The sequence below is a fragment of the Larus michahellis genome, chromosome 6, assembly GCF_964199755.1.
Source record: "Larus michahellis chromosome 6, bLarMic1.1, whole genome shotgun sequence".
NCBI lineage: Eukaryota > Metazoa > Chordata > Aves > Charadriiformes > Laridae > Larus > Larus michahellis.
In genome coordinates this window covers 64,047,280-64,062,097 of record NC_133901.1, presented here as the reverse complement: position 1 = coordinate 64,062,097, position 14,818 = coordinate 64,047,280, and the positions used below count along the sequence as shown (strand labels likewise).

The 14,818-nt window shown below is 37.0% G+C and overlaps 1 protein-coding gene across 1 annotated transcript in view; it reads right to left on the bottom strand.

Annotated features, from left to right (window-relative positions):
• Positions 1–5,266: 5,266 nt before the first annotated feature.
• Positions 5,267–14,818, bottom strand: part of NHLRC2 (NHL repeat containing 2) — a 38,336-nt gene continuing 28,784 nt past the window's right edge. Inside the window, exon 11 of the mRNA XM_074590238.1 lies at positions 5,267–13,320. Coding sequence (XP_074446339.1) covers positions 13,055–13,320 — 266 coding nt within the window. The 3' untranslated portion in view covers positions 5,267–13,054. The remainder of the gene's footprint in view (positions 13,321–14,818) is intronic.

The window sequence follows — 14,818 nt, the reverse complement described above, 5'->3', positions numbered from 1 at the left end:
CAGAGGTACTTTTTGCATTGTTTACAAGATTAATAGTGGATAATGGTGCAGAAAGATGAAAAAAAAATCAGAGGCAGGAGTTGGTATCTTGAAAATTAATAAAACTTCACAGATAGGATATGACTGTGCTGTGAATGGCATAGTGAAATATGAGGAGGTGCAACATATGCTTGATACTATCAGGCAGGGAGAGCTGGCAGTTGGATTCAAGAAAGTAACATTTCAGTCATCGCCCTTCGGGCTACAAAACCAACACTTGACAAAGTTTAATTTTGGATAGGTAAGAGCAGGACAAGATTCTGTTAACTAACACAACATGCTGTAGCAATTGAGACATGAGGTAGAAAACCTCGAACAAACGTTCGGACTAGAGAGAGAGAAGACCAAAGATGGAAAAAAAATCTGAAAAAATTCAGATACTGTCCAAATGCAAGGACCTAGAGAGATGCTGTAATGTGAATGAATGCTGAAGTTCTAAGGCTTGTCTGTAATCAGCAGGATTGTTTGATAAAGGAAAGGAGTAACATGAAGGAATAGCGAAGACATGGTTAGGAGTTTTCAGCTATATTAAATTTTATAAAGTCAAGGGAAGATAAAAGACGAAGCTTAAGTTTGATAGAAAGAGACCATTCTGGAGAAGTGGGACTCTGACTCCTCAGCACAAGCGGTTGCTGAACTTTGTACCATCTGGAGACAAAGTGTGCAATGGAAAGAGGGAAGAAAATGTGTCAGTCCAGGCAAATTCCCACCAAAAGGTGGAGATGGAGACAATGCGGACTATTCAGCCAAGGACACAATGCAGGAGCAATTTCCAAAGTATGCAGACAGCAGAAAAAAAGGGAGGTACAGAAGCAAACAAACTGAAAATTTCAAAACTAAAACACTGGTTACGTATGTTGAAGACAACTGGCAGGCCAAGAAGATTGAAGAGATTTGGCTAGCAATAGATCACTGGAAACCTTGCTGAGAGCAATTTCACTGGTCAGCATGGGGACAGCCAAATTAGTGGGATGTAATATAGAAGTGAAATAGAGGGAGCAGGGAGCTCTTGCTAACAACACATTTCATGAGCATAAAAAGAAAAGGGGAAGGGATGTACAGATTAGAAATACTTTTTTTCCAAAATGAGAGAAACTAAATTACTTTTCTTTCATGAGTTGAAAGAGCTACAAGCGCAGAGTCAATGGGCTGCAAGCTTTGGCAGAAGTAATTAGAGAGATGAAGGTAGCCTGAAAAGGATCAAGTGACAGTCATTAAGAAGTAACTCAGCAGAGACTAATGAGAGGAGTGCAGCAATGTAGGGATAAATGCATCTATTTGCTGCCTGGGAGAAATGTATAAACTCCACTGTTCAGTTAGAAGTGGGGAAATTTATTCCACCTAAGGGTTCTGCCTTCTGTCATAGCGTCAAACTTACTACTGAATCTGAGTCTCTTCTCAAATTGAGGAGAATTCAGTAGACTTTAATGCTGAGATGTACTACTGAAGTGCCGTGCTGGAACATAATCCTAGTGGATTTTCCTCACTAATTTCCTTGGCTGAGGGAAAAAAGGATAGGATATATCACTGCTTACAATAGTCCTCATATTGTTAAGCTGACAGGTCAGAACTGCTTCAGAATAACTTGAATACTTTTTTTCTGAAAATTTCTTTACTTGACTGTAAGCATTTCTCAGTTTAAAATATACAACTTTTCTAGGCTAACAACATAACCTTGTTGGCATTTTTTGCAAAAAAATATCAAATTAGCTCTTCCCCGGGACCGCTTCAATCATAAATATGAATTTCCTTCAAGACCGTGAGAAGCTTCAACACGGATTAAATCCAAAAGAATCCTGATCATTTTTGGCTTGCTGCTGTACAGGGTACTCCACAAGCTTTCTGCATGTTAGCAGAAGGTGGAAAACAATTGCTATGACAGGTTAATCTGAGCTACACTGTTCTTGGAAAACGGATGTATGCCCGCTGTCAGATGCCTATAATAAGGTAGTCTATCCTACCGTCAAGACCAAAACTGTGATACGCAGAGTCCCAGAGGGCATCACGGTGATTCGGCTACCACAGAATGTGAAAGCTGGAGAGATCCTGTACCAAGTGTATGAGGAAAAACACATAATCTTGTGATCATAGGGGATGTACTTACATAGACCAGAAGCCGGTCACAAAGTTCCTGAGACTCTCCACCCATTAACATCTCAAAATAGATATTTTTTTAAAAATCATCAAGCCTCCTGTATTAGAAACAAACATGCTTACACTTCTATGTAAAATATACCTTCCATCCTACTTTACTTCTCTACAGGTAAATTCCTGTATTTTTCCTGTATTTCATGTACTTCCATGTAATTTAAGAGTACTGTAAAGAGAATCGTGCTGTTCAGCATCCTCAAGTAAATAAATTATTTTAATCCTCTGCTAGTTTAAATTCGTAACTAATCCTGTTATGCTTCAGTAACCGTTTCATTTTACACTTACCAGTGAATCTGTGAGGCAAATTTTGTCGCTCTTTACTAAGGACTCCATTTCTAAGCGTCCCAGTACATCCTCTGCACTTTCCACGTATGGTCTAAGAAGTTCTGCCACATGCACTGCCTTTAATTTGAGTCTGCAATAACAACACACTTTAAAGCGCTTCTACTGCTAAGAGCACAGCAAAAATGCTAATGAAATCCATCTTCTTCACTCAACTGCATAAAGGAGAGAAAAATTTACATGACGGGTTTCTCAGTAGCCCCCAGCAAATTTCCCTTGGATTTAACTGCCATTTAGGCACCGATGCTCCTACGCACTGCTTGGCACATCTCAATTTTATGTTCTCTTCTGTGATTTCATTTGCTGAATGTATTAAGATTCTGAAAAACAGCTGCATCTCTCATTCTTAGTGATCTCTATATTTTAGTATCAACCCCAGATAACAGCTTGGAAAACATCACTGCTTTAGTCAAGTCCTGAGTGTGTTTGTGCATAAGGAGAGGGAGGAAAAGTGCTGAGGCCTTGATCTAACGGCAGCTTACGCTCACTGCTGACCATTAAACTGCTGACTCTATTTTGCTCTGCTTAAAACGCGTCACAACTTACGTGCCGTCACCTCAGACGCAGGGTTCAGACCTTTGCTAGGGAAGCGATCTGCTTTCCCAAGCCCTGCTGCATAAAGATATTAAACCTGCCACCTCATTAGTACATAAAGATGGCATTAGAACAAATTTTCAGTTCTCAAGGACAATAATTGCAATGATAGCTTCAAACATCAAAAATAATATTGCAGTTGTGGTGGAATTCACAAATGAATATGCTGCAAATTTTACTAAATATTTTGGTTTACTGAAGCAACCTCTTCATTAATATCTATCTACTCCTGTCATGGTTCAGCTTTGTTCAGCGTTTGGAAAACATACCCCCACTTTGCAGGCTGTCGTTAGGAGCTCCAAGCACTGGTAAACCCACATACTCTGCTTAACGGAATGCCTGAGATAGGAAAAATATGGAGAGATTTAATAAAAGGTTACAACTTGCTAATGCTTTTACAAAAAATGAAAGAGAAAACACGTGTGGCTGTAGCGACATTTTAGAAAGCTACTCTTTTACACCTGAAGGCTGAAATCCTCACCTCTGCTTTGATTTCTGTGCTTAAGGACGAGGGCAAAGGAGAACAAACCGTCTCTAGAAAGCCCAGTTACAGCCTGGGGAGAATTCTGCTACACACAGCAGCACATAAAATAGCAATCAGGTATTGTTTTCAGTTTCTGGTGGGATTGTGTGTAGGACATACCAGGGTGACAGGCAGAAAAGATAAAATTCAGATGGGGCAGCAGAGTCATGATTTTGAACAGCTACAGGAAACTACTTCAGATGGGAAGGACAGGGCAGGGAGCGAAGCCTTTCAAAGCCCCATCTATCCAATCTCCAGATAAGTTCCTCTTGGCAGGAGATTGCAGAATCCCTTGCAATAACAAGAAAATACCTTGGCCCCATTAGCCAAATTCAAATGAAAGACTCCTTTCCCTTGCTTTTAGAAACAACCTAATTAATTGTTTCCTAGAGCAGCAACTTTGCAACCACAGAAATCTTTCCTGGGCAGTGCCTCCCTGGGTTCTGCAAAATGCACAAGTCCAGCTCAGTCACACAAATGCCGTTATACACATAGGCATCTGTAAGTTTGTACATAGAATGTACAAGTCTGTTTGCGTACAGGCTTATTGTTTTAAGACTACTTAGATAAAAGTTGGGGGTGAGATAGGCCTGGCAGAAGCTTTAGATGCACTTTAAAACAAAACATAGAAATTGCAAATAAATTTGTTTGAATGTCAAATTCAGACTTATTGCATCAGGCTAAAATGAATATATTTAATCTGGATGGAAATCAAATACAGTTGAGTTTTATAAGTAGTATGTATAAATCTTTTAAATATAAATCTTTTAAATATTTGAATGGATGAATAGTCATCAGGAATAATCTCTAGCAAGAGGAAAAAAATTCAACAGAGCTACACTTACTGTTGCTGGGGCTCACCTATAGTGAATATTCCAGAATTTTTGGCATATGATGTTTTCATTAACAATAAATCATTGTATCAATAAAAACACGATGAGCAGCACAAATACGGGATTATCTTTGTAGATATGTTGGTATCAGTCCTCAGCTGTATTGGTGCACACAAGAAGCCTGTATTAGTGCTCTGTATCCATGTGTTCTTAGTCAAAGCTGCAAAACTGTTATTCAAGTAAAATAATTATAACAAAACAATTAAATTATTTTAGAAGCTGCTGTTAAAATATGGTTCGACCATAATTATTAAACAGGCACCCACACACAGCAAACTGTGGCACAGTTTAGCCATAGTACCATGGCTAACACGGTGTTTCAAACGGGAGCTCAGTGCCGTGAGATCTGCTCCAGCAGCTAAGAGTGCTCTGGGATCTCTGCAATAAACTGAAGGCTACAAAACAAGTCGGTCTGACTCACGCAGTACGCTGTTTCTCATCTCTCTTACATGCAGAAATGGAATAAAACCAGATCTCCTGGTTTCAGACCATCGCATAACATCAAAACTGGGGAGTCCTCACGACCGCACAGTGTTTTACCAACCCTCAGGTCACTGAATGGCCGGCTGATACCCACGACTGCAGAGCCCTGTGGGAAACGGAGTGTGAAATGAATCGTACTTGTTAATGAAAGGATTTTAATCAAGCTGTAACCCCTTATGGCAGACACGTCTCATAACTTCCACATCTACGTTCACGTAAAGATTGACAGACAAACCCAGCCTTGAAAGATAAAATGTTTAATGTTTATTTTTCCATTAAAAAGCTTTCTTTACAAGGAGAAAGAGGTTTCACAGGAGAAAGAGTACATTCTTTAATCACTGTTTATTTGTTGAATTGTTATCCGAAGCTGACATTTCTTCTACAGTGTATTATTTGCTCTCACAATATTACAGGACATTTACCTTTTATTTTAAAAGGATCATAATCCATGAATATTGTTAAGAATGCTGTATGTGAAGAATTTACACAATCTACATCAGCTGTAGATTAAGTGCCTTCAGCTTTAATTCTTCACATATTTTGAGCAAGAAACATAAAACACATCTTTTAAATGTTCAGATATCTGAAAGGCATTGTATCAAATGTAATGGAAAAACAGAGGTTTAGTATCTCAAAGAGCAGACAAAAATATTCCAATATCCACAAAGCAACACTGAAGTTCTCAAGGAAGAAAAAAAAATCCACGTATTTCCCCTTAAACCACATAGAGACATTTATTCAGGTGTTAAGTGCTCAAACGTGACTTTCTTCAGTAGTATTATACTGCTGGGATTTTTAGACATCCCAGCATCATAACCAAAATGAAGGTACGTGGTTTCACAATGAGAGAACCTGACCCCTCCCACCGCCTCTACACACAACCTGCTGCCATTCAAAGAATCTTTGCTGATCTGTAGAACAGGGTGGAAAAAAAACCCCAAAACAAAGAGTGACCCTCCACCTCTCAAATACCAAGACGTATCACCCTCGCCCTTTTAGATCAATGAATGTTTTGCCTTCTATCTCACTCATATCACAATTTCAGCACAATGTTTGAAATCTCCTTGCCAAGTTTGTTCTGAAATGTACAAAAGAGGTAACAATAATTACACAACATTGAGAAAAACATTTTAAAATACTTTGTAAGAAGAGTAGCTTGACCAAAAAGCACCTTAATTGCAACATAATTCACAAACATGAAGAAGGAAAACTCTTCACAGCTTCAGAATTAGTAGAGAATTAAACGCCCTGAAACTTGCAAACTATGAAGGTCAAATATCTTATTTCAACCAGCAATCCGGCATTTCTGTAAAGACACACTTTCAAGTATTGTTATGGAAGGCACTGATTTTTTTCCTTCAGCCATCATGATGTAATGAAAATGCAGAATTTCTGTCACATTGGGCTGAACTACTGGCCTTAAAGATATTTGCTGTTAACCTTGGATTTCACCCAGTCGCAGTTTTACAACTACCTTATTTTTCTTTCATTTCTTTATAAAATTACACAGATCTATCACAGGTTTTAATGATAGAACGATTAATGGTACAATAATGGTAATGATTTACAGAAGAGAGGTTTTAATTGCACTAATTCTCCTTTAAAAGTGAAACTGGATAGCTTTGAAGTTAATTATTCAAAATATAAAACATTTAGCAATTCTCTTCCTCCACTTTACTACCAATTCCAAATCTTTAAAATCTGGAAGCCAGTTATCTGATACAGGACAGATGCCTTGAATGGATGGTTCAAAACCAGATATTGCAGTTTAATCAAAAGCTTGAAAAACAAGGTCTTATTTTTAAAAAACGTGAATGTAAAATCAAATTGGGAGTCATTATCTTGCTTTTTATGAAGTCTGACACTGGCCAGATGGGTTGAGTTTCTAAACACTTCATCAAAAGGGGGAAAATATAGAGTGGAATATTGTTGTTCTGAGGCATGTTGAGTACAGAGCATTAAATTAAGGTAGACTTATGAACAGATTTTTACAAGTGGGATTTCTTTAGCTCAAAATTGTTGGTTTCAAAGGAACTAGACAAGACTTGATAAATACTTGCAATTCTTTTGCTTAGCCTTGGGGCCTGGAATTGGACAAAGAGTTCTCTGGTCCACTTGAAAGCAATGGACCAACAAAGAGTACACTAAGAAATAAGTAATTATAGCTGCACAAACACTCCTCAACTTATACCCAAGGCTTCTAGTTTTGCAGCAGCGACAAAAATGTGTTACCCTCTGAAAATAATTAAGCACAATCTGCAACAAGATAGCAAACTGGTGTTTCTTTCAAATCACCTAATAGCCAAAGTATTTAATTTATAGTATCAAAGTTTCCTGAAACTAAGAGCCATCAAAATCCCTGCACAGGCTACTCAAGTTTGATGGGATGCTCTAGGAAGATCTAGAAACAACTAGATCTAGAAACAACTTCAGAACCTCACTGGACTTTATGGAGCAAGATTTTATAGGCCTTAATGAGAAGTAGACCTGGGAAGCAGGAAACCCCACAAAAGTCAGTATGCACCATGTCTATCCATTTTGAGGATTAGCATCACGGTGTAACTCATCCTGAAATCCTCACCACGTTTGTACCCCTTTGGAGCACGCTGCCAGGTAATGTTACCTTTATATGGGACACCCCTATTGCCCTTGCTGTTTACATCCCCATCCCTGGAGCAGGGGAGCAGCAAGGAGCTGGTGGAGGGATTTATTTTACTTGTATCTCTATATGGTAACAAAATAGTGGCTGCATTTCTTTCTTAGGGAAAATACAGGATAGATCCAAAAAACCTAACCAAAATCCCCCATAATATTATGACAAAGAAACTAAGAAAAACTCAGAAATTCAATCATACATGTGCTGAATCCTTAACAAGAGTAAGTGATTTTACATGCGACAGTACAAAAACTAGAAAATGTAAGAACAGCTGCTTCAGATAGAAGACAGTAGTCAAATTTGGCTATACGAACACAATGGAATGTAAAATATTAGAAATACCATTTCTAAATTCATGACCTGTTGTAGAATACGACAGATGTGCTGGTTTAATTAAAAAATAACCAGGTCTCACATTTTCAACAACTGTCTCCAACTAATTGTCACCATTCTTACACTTTCCCCACTTGGGACAAAGAAGCTCCTCTAATCCCTGACAAACCAATTTAAACTAAAATTACAATGATTAATTCTAACTACTAAATCTTTGCTAACATAAATCAGTAATTTCAATTGATTATATGAACAATGGAGCTGGCAGATTTGAGTTGAGAGTTACTGTGGGTGGTTGATAAGCTGTTATGCATGGTAAATTCTCTTCAGGTAGCACAATTGTAGCCTGGAGAACACATATACACAATGTGTCACAGCATCTCTTGCACATTCTGCAGCAGGAAAACTTACTTTTGAGTTGCAATACACAGTTTACAAACACATTTCCGTGAGTTTAGCTGCAATGTGTCTCTGAGGTAAGTCTTAATGAATAACAGTGATTTTAAAAAATTATAGATCATAAGAATGTACATAAATCTCTATTATTGTCTGCTAAACCATAAGCCATCACTCATAACTCTACGAAGTCAGACATTTAAAGCTTCTATGTATGTAGAAAACCTTGTTAGGAATCAAAATTTCAAGAGAATTTATGGTCAATAATACAAGTCTCTCTGCTAAAATAAATAGTCAATAATTAAAGGAACAGAAGGACATGCCCCTGCATGAGAAGGAAGGTCACTTCATTCTGATCATCCCCCTCCTCTGAGCAAGAGATAAACAATATGTTTTTCTTGACATTCTCACAAAAAATAGTTTTATCTATGTTTTGAGCTGCAAGATTTTCCCATTAGAATTTAAAAAGTGCATTAAGAATATATACAATGTACTGGAAGCCACATGCACCTTTTCTCAGGCTAAGCAAATAAGACATTTATGTGATGTTATAAAACTACTTTCTCATGTATTACTCATCTGGTCTGTACTTGCTTTCTATCACAACATTACCACAGCATTATACAACCATAATGTTCTACAAGTGGAAGACATGAGAGGCAAAACAGAAGAAGTGCATCCAGTAGAAAAACCCAAAATGACATGTGAGAATGTAACACAAAAAGGAATCAACTAAAAATGTATACATAAAATATGTGCCCATCAATAAGTTTACACAGTCAGCATCCATCCTCTTCCTTCAACAGAAGGGAACAAACTACAGAAAGTTACTACTGGATTCAAACAATATGAAAAAAACTATTAAAATACATTATGCTCCCTCTTAGAAACCACATTACTTTTTTCCTAGTCTAAAGAAAACTACTGTATTGTAATTAAATAACATTTCTAAAAACATCTCATGGAACTATTAATATATTCATTCAAAACCAAAAGCTGTTCCAGGAAAGTAAACACTAGAACTAAACTGCAAGTGGCACTGAACTTGTTTCCATTATACAATACAACCACGATCAACACTCTTTAGAGATTTGCTATAGTAATGTATTAGTTTATTAAGGTCTGATGCAAAACCTATTAAAGTCAGTAGAAAGACATGTTTTGAAGAGGCCTTGAATTACATACTCTTACTGTAAGATACAAATCTGGGACTGCTGAGCCACACCAACCTGCTCAGAATTTTTATATCAGGAAACACTAATACACTAAATCACCATACAAAGAGATAGCACTGATCAATATATCTGACTTTTCATTATTGAGACACAGCAGTAACATTTTCTATTTTTCTGAATCATACCCTGAAGATCCTTTCTGGTACTTGACTGAAATAAATTTCTGTAGCTTGTACAAAGCTATTCTGTTTGCCTGTCTGGTTACATTTATGGCACTTGTTGCTTTACTGAAAAAGCATCTTGTAAACCCTGGAGGAAGCAATGGAAATAGTATCCCTAAACATCATAAGCTTTTAAAAACCATGTTTTTCTTATTATAGAACATTCATATGTCTGTACACCACAAGTGAAACAGGAGTGACTCCAGGAATGTAGATGCTATTTCTTGGACAAACAAAACATAGCGCATAGCGTTAGGCTATACGATTAAATGCCAGCGAACACACCGACTGCGCAAGGAGCAGAGGAACCCCAGTAACCTCATCAGTGAGAACTGGAGCATACTGACAATCGGCTGCTCCTAAGATGATGAAGGAGAACGATTAGAGCAGTGTCCCTGTGTGAAACCCACTAAGATAAGTCAGGAAAAGCATCTCTCCCTTGCAAACTAAAGGGGCTATTGCCTAAAAGGGTTTACGACTTACTCCATGTGGGGGGAAAGCATTTTGGGATACACAGCTTTTCTTTGTAAATAGTGGGCTGTGTCTCTTTTTGAGATGGTATCACACCTTCTGCCTTTCCTTTAGCATAAAGCCATTATGGTGCAGTAGCAGGAACGCTCTGAGACTTTGTAGAAAGATTAATGTTAGCAAAGATACAGTATACCACCCCCCACTCCCCTAGTTTATGTAAGATTCAGTCATCTGCCACAAGACACGGACTTAAAAGAAAAGATAAAGAAAACATTGGTTCAAAAGATATATTTCTGTTCTCCACTAGTAAAGCTGAGACTGTTTTCCTTGAAATACAATTGTTTAAAATTGATTAAGTTTGATCCTGGATTTCAGCTTGATGCTAATGCAACAGCTTTCCTACTACCCACTATCACCCTTTCCCAATAAGCTTACAGTCGTTCTGAGTGTGTCTACATACAGTGACTAAAAGTCAAAACTTAAAAACAAAAAAGGATATGACATTTAAACACACATTTATATACGTACATTTAGTTAGAAAAAATGTATCTATGATACTATATTTAAACATTACACACTATAGTTAAATAAAGTTAAGAATACATGGTCTTTCCTCTACAGCAATACATTAATTAAAAAGGGTCAATAAGAAAACAGATTCGTTGACTCTTTTTTTTTTTTCATGAATACTGAAATACAGGCAGAATTTGATTATCTCATCCAATTGAAATACACAAGTATAATGTCATTCTCATTCAAAATGGGAGAAAAAAATCCATCTGCTGAATTATATTTTCAAGATAACTATAACAGTTTGGTCTGTTATTCTGAACTTCTGAAACTAATGCTTGTTTTTTTCAGTAAGCAACAGAAAATTTGTGAGCTAGCTGGAAGCTGATCTAAGGTTTCCTGGCTACTATCCAAAGTTAAAAAAAAAAACACACACAAACAAAAAATTCTGAAAGAGTTGTACTAAAGTCTAAAAAATGATAAATGCCCGAATAATTTTCTTTACCTTCATACTTCCAATAGCATTTGCAATCTGTGATCACAGTAGCAAACTTTCTCCTCCTTCAAAATGGCATGTGAGAATTGAGAGCGTTAACCAAAGGAACTGAAACACTGAATTAGAAAAGTTGCTTAAAAAACAAACACAAGAAAAATAATAGTTCAGCCCTTGCCTTGCTGACAGGTGAGATAATAACCATTTCTGGTACTACAAGGAACTCGCAGATAGACTGGCATTTCAATGGAAGGAAAAACCACACCAGTCCATATGGTTCCCTTAAAACAAAAGCCTCTTGGGTTCATGACCAACATTTCACTCAGCCTTTAAGTAAGAAAGAGCAACAACAAATCATACTGGGGATTTACTGACAGGTGTCAGGAACAATGGTGATTGTTTTAGAAAAGACTATATAAAAATTCTTTCACTATTGTACTTTACAATATATGTAAAAATACTAACTTCAAATTTAAAATCATCTCAGAACTGATCCTCATGACGAGAGCACGGAGCCTAATCCAATTCCACTTAAGCACTGTGGAAACTCTTCCAGTTCAGGTAAAAGACTTGCACCCCCTCCTGTATTCCTGTTACTTACTATGGCAAATTGAAGGAGTTTTACTTGCAAAACACTTAACCACCACCAAAGGCAGAGTTTTGTAATAGTTTTAAAACACGTTACTCAAAGATTAGGTCACCAGTTTTCTAGCAAAAGCCCATAACCTCTACACATGAATGCAAACAATCCGTTATTAAATATATTGTTCTGGTTCAGCGGCCACTATTACAAATCGGGGGGCTAACAGTGACTTGAAAAGACCCTGAATCAGACTTCAAGAATCTAATATTATTCTTAATATTATGTATTTGCAAGACAGAAGTCTTCAGAAAAGTCTTTACAGAGAAATCATAATAGCAGGAAAGGAAAGTGATTCACCGTGCTTGAAATGGTTGACATTTAATTTTTGCAGTTTAGATATTCAACCATTACCTACCACGTACTAAAAATGTAAACTGGTATGTATCAGAAAAACTCCAGCATGGTTTTGTTGTTTTTTTTATACATATATATACACAGATTAGAGAGGCACATTCTTTGTTAGAAATCAGCATGAAATCCTCCTGTAGGAACTTGAACACTTCCTTTCACAGAAATTTTTCCATGAAACTCTGCTCTTCACATAAGGCAGTCATATCTAGTTAAGCAAAACACTCATTTTGCATAAAATTAGAGCTGCACCTAGTTTAAGATGTATTTTCAAAATACATGTGTCATAAATGCCATCACAGAAAAACAAGCAAGATACTTCTTTTACAACCTAGAGAAAGAAACTATTTGTTCGGACATTCTATTAAAATTTAATAAGGGCACAAAAGGAATTTTTAAGTGTTAGTCCAAAATGATCTAGCTATTCTAACAGCCATGTACAGTGCAAAGAACTTCTTACAGTAACATCACAAAGTAACACCAGCTCTTTCAAAAGCACTCTAAAAATTGTTGCTCTCTGCTTAGAATGGCATACATCCAATATATTCACAATTGGCAACAGAGTCTAGAGTATTACAATATTATTGCTGCTACTGTAATGAAATGAGGTTGTGGTGACAAATTTGCATGTTAAGATGTAGGGAACTCTACTTCGTTTTACCAAGTATATTATTTCGTAGCTTTGCCGTAAGCTCCAGGAAAATGCAAACCAGAGAAAAGTTATCTATGTGTGTCTTGAAATAGTGGATAGTAAAATAAAGTATGAAATTAGCTGGCTTTGGGTTAGTTGGTTAAAAACGTGTGTATCAGTTCAACTTGAGTCAAGCTGCCTTCGTTTGTGCTAGCTATCTGTAAAGGCTGACTGAATGAAATTCCTTTCATCATACAGGCACTGCTACCTTTGCTGCAATAGTAGAGGCACGCTTGGATAGCCAGGATAGCTTCAGCAGACAGACAGCTCACGGGTAACTGAAAGGGAATGATAGTTTGAGAGGAAACATCCTTTATTTCTCCAGACAGACACTGTCCTTGAAGCAACCAGGTATTATCTGTAAAAGAAGAACAAATTTTATCATTAGGATGATATTTAACACCATGTCTGAAATCTACAGAAAACACTAATTTTACCTATAGGGCAACACAACACTTTCTTTCCACATGCAACATTAGGGGAAATTTCCTTCTTGATTTTTCCAGTTGTGGGGAAAAAGAGGAAAATTCATTTATAAATGCTTCTTTAGCAGTCATTTAAAGATGGAGAGATCCATAGCTTTGCTTCAGAACTGTAGGTATGTGTACAGTACATCTTATTTAAATGCAATGGATCTGCAACTTGTCCTATACGCTCTTAAGAAGATACTAAAATTTATTCTGAGATACGCAAGCACAACTCCTTAGGTTAATGGGCTGCTATACATTTGTATCAGAGCTCTAATGCTCCAAGTAAGAGATCTGCCATAAATGCATGAAATTGCAGGTAAATTATTGCATTTTCAAACAGAAGTGTTGGCTTTACAAGTGGGTTGTAAGCAATGTTCAGGCCGACTGTTACAACAGAACTTGAGTTTTACATTTATTTATATATTTAAGAGTATGTGAACTGAAAAATGAACTGCACGATAAATGTACGTAGCTCATTTTCACTCTGTCTTTTACTGTCAGATGGATGAAGTGCTCTTTTGGGCATTTTTCAGAAAATACCTAAGAGTTGGCTCTAGAATTTATAAGCTTGAAATGACTTGTTGAGTTTAGGTTGCTTACATTCTCCAATTTTACTAACCCTTGAAGCTATCACATATATCTTTACTTCAACAATATTTGGAGATTCTGTAGGCCAAAAAGTGTGCTGACTCTCCTGGAAATAAGTCTATTTGTACTCCAAAAGTACAAACTGGGATGAGAAACTACTTTAAATCATGAGGCATATAAACAAATCGCAGTGCCTGTGCCGTATTTGTTGACTGCTTTTAAAAGCAATCAATTCAATTAAGCTACCACGTGGCTACTTTGAAAGCTGGCCAACAAAAGACCAGTCAGAAGATGAGGAGATGTTTACTTTCAGATTAGTTTAACTGCATCTACAAGCAGGCATAACTATTGAGAAGTATTTATCATTGCAAAAGCTAATATGGCGTGTAAATTCAGCCAGAGAACAATTACTAAAAATTAGTATAATTTTAAAATCTCAGCAACTTATTCAACAGTCAGTTAGGCTTTCCTCTACTCTGTATTGGCTTGTTCACCTCCTCCAAGAGGTAACAGTTCTCTGTACCATTCATCACTTTAGGGTGCCAAGAGTCTAACAGCAAACATACTTATAAAATTCAGAAACTTCTCACGGAGTCTGAATGCTAAGTGTCCTCCCTTCACCTTCAAGAACACTAGTTTATGGTTTTACTTAGGTATGCAGCACCTACTATAGGATACTTTTTAGAAGTATTGACGTTCCAGTGAGATCAAAATTTTCTTCTAGACCATAAATGTATTAAAGCAAATGAGTCACACCTGAGTAACTCCATAACCAGGCAAAACTGTTTCAACGCACAA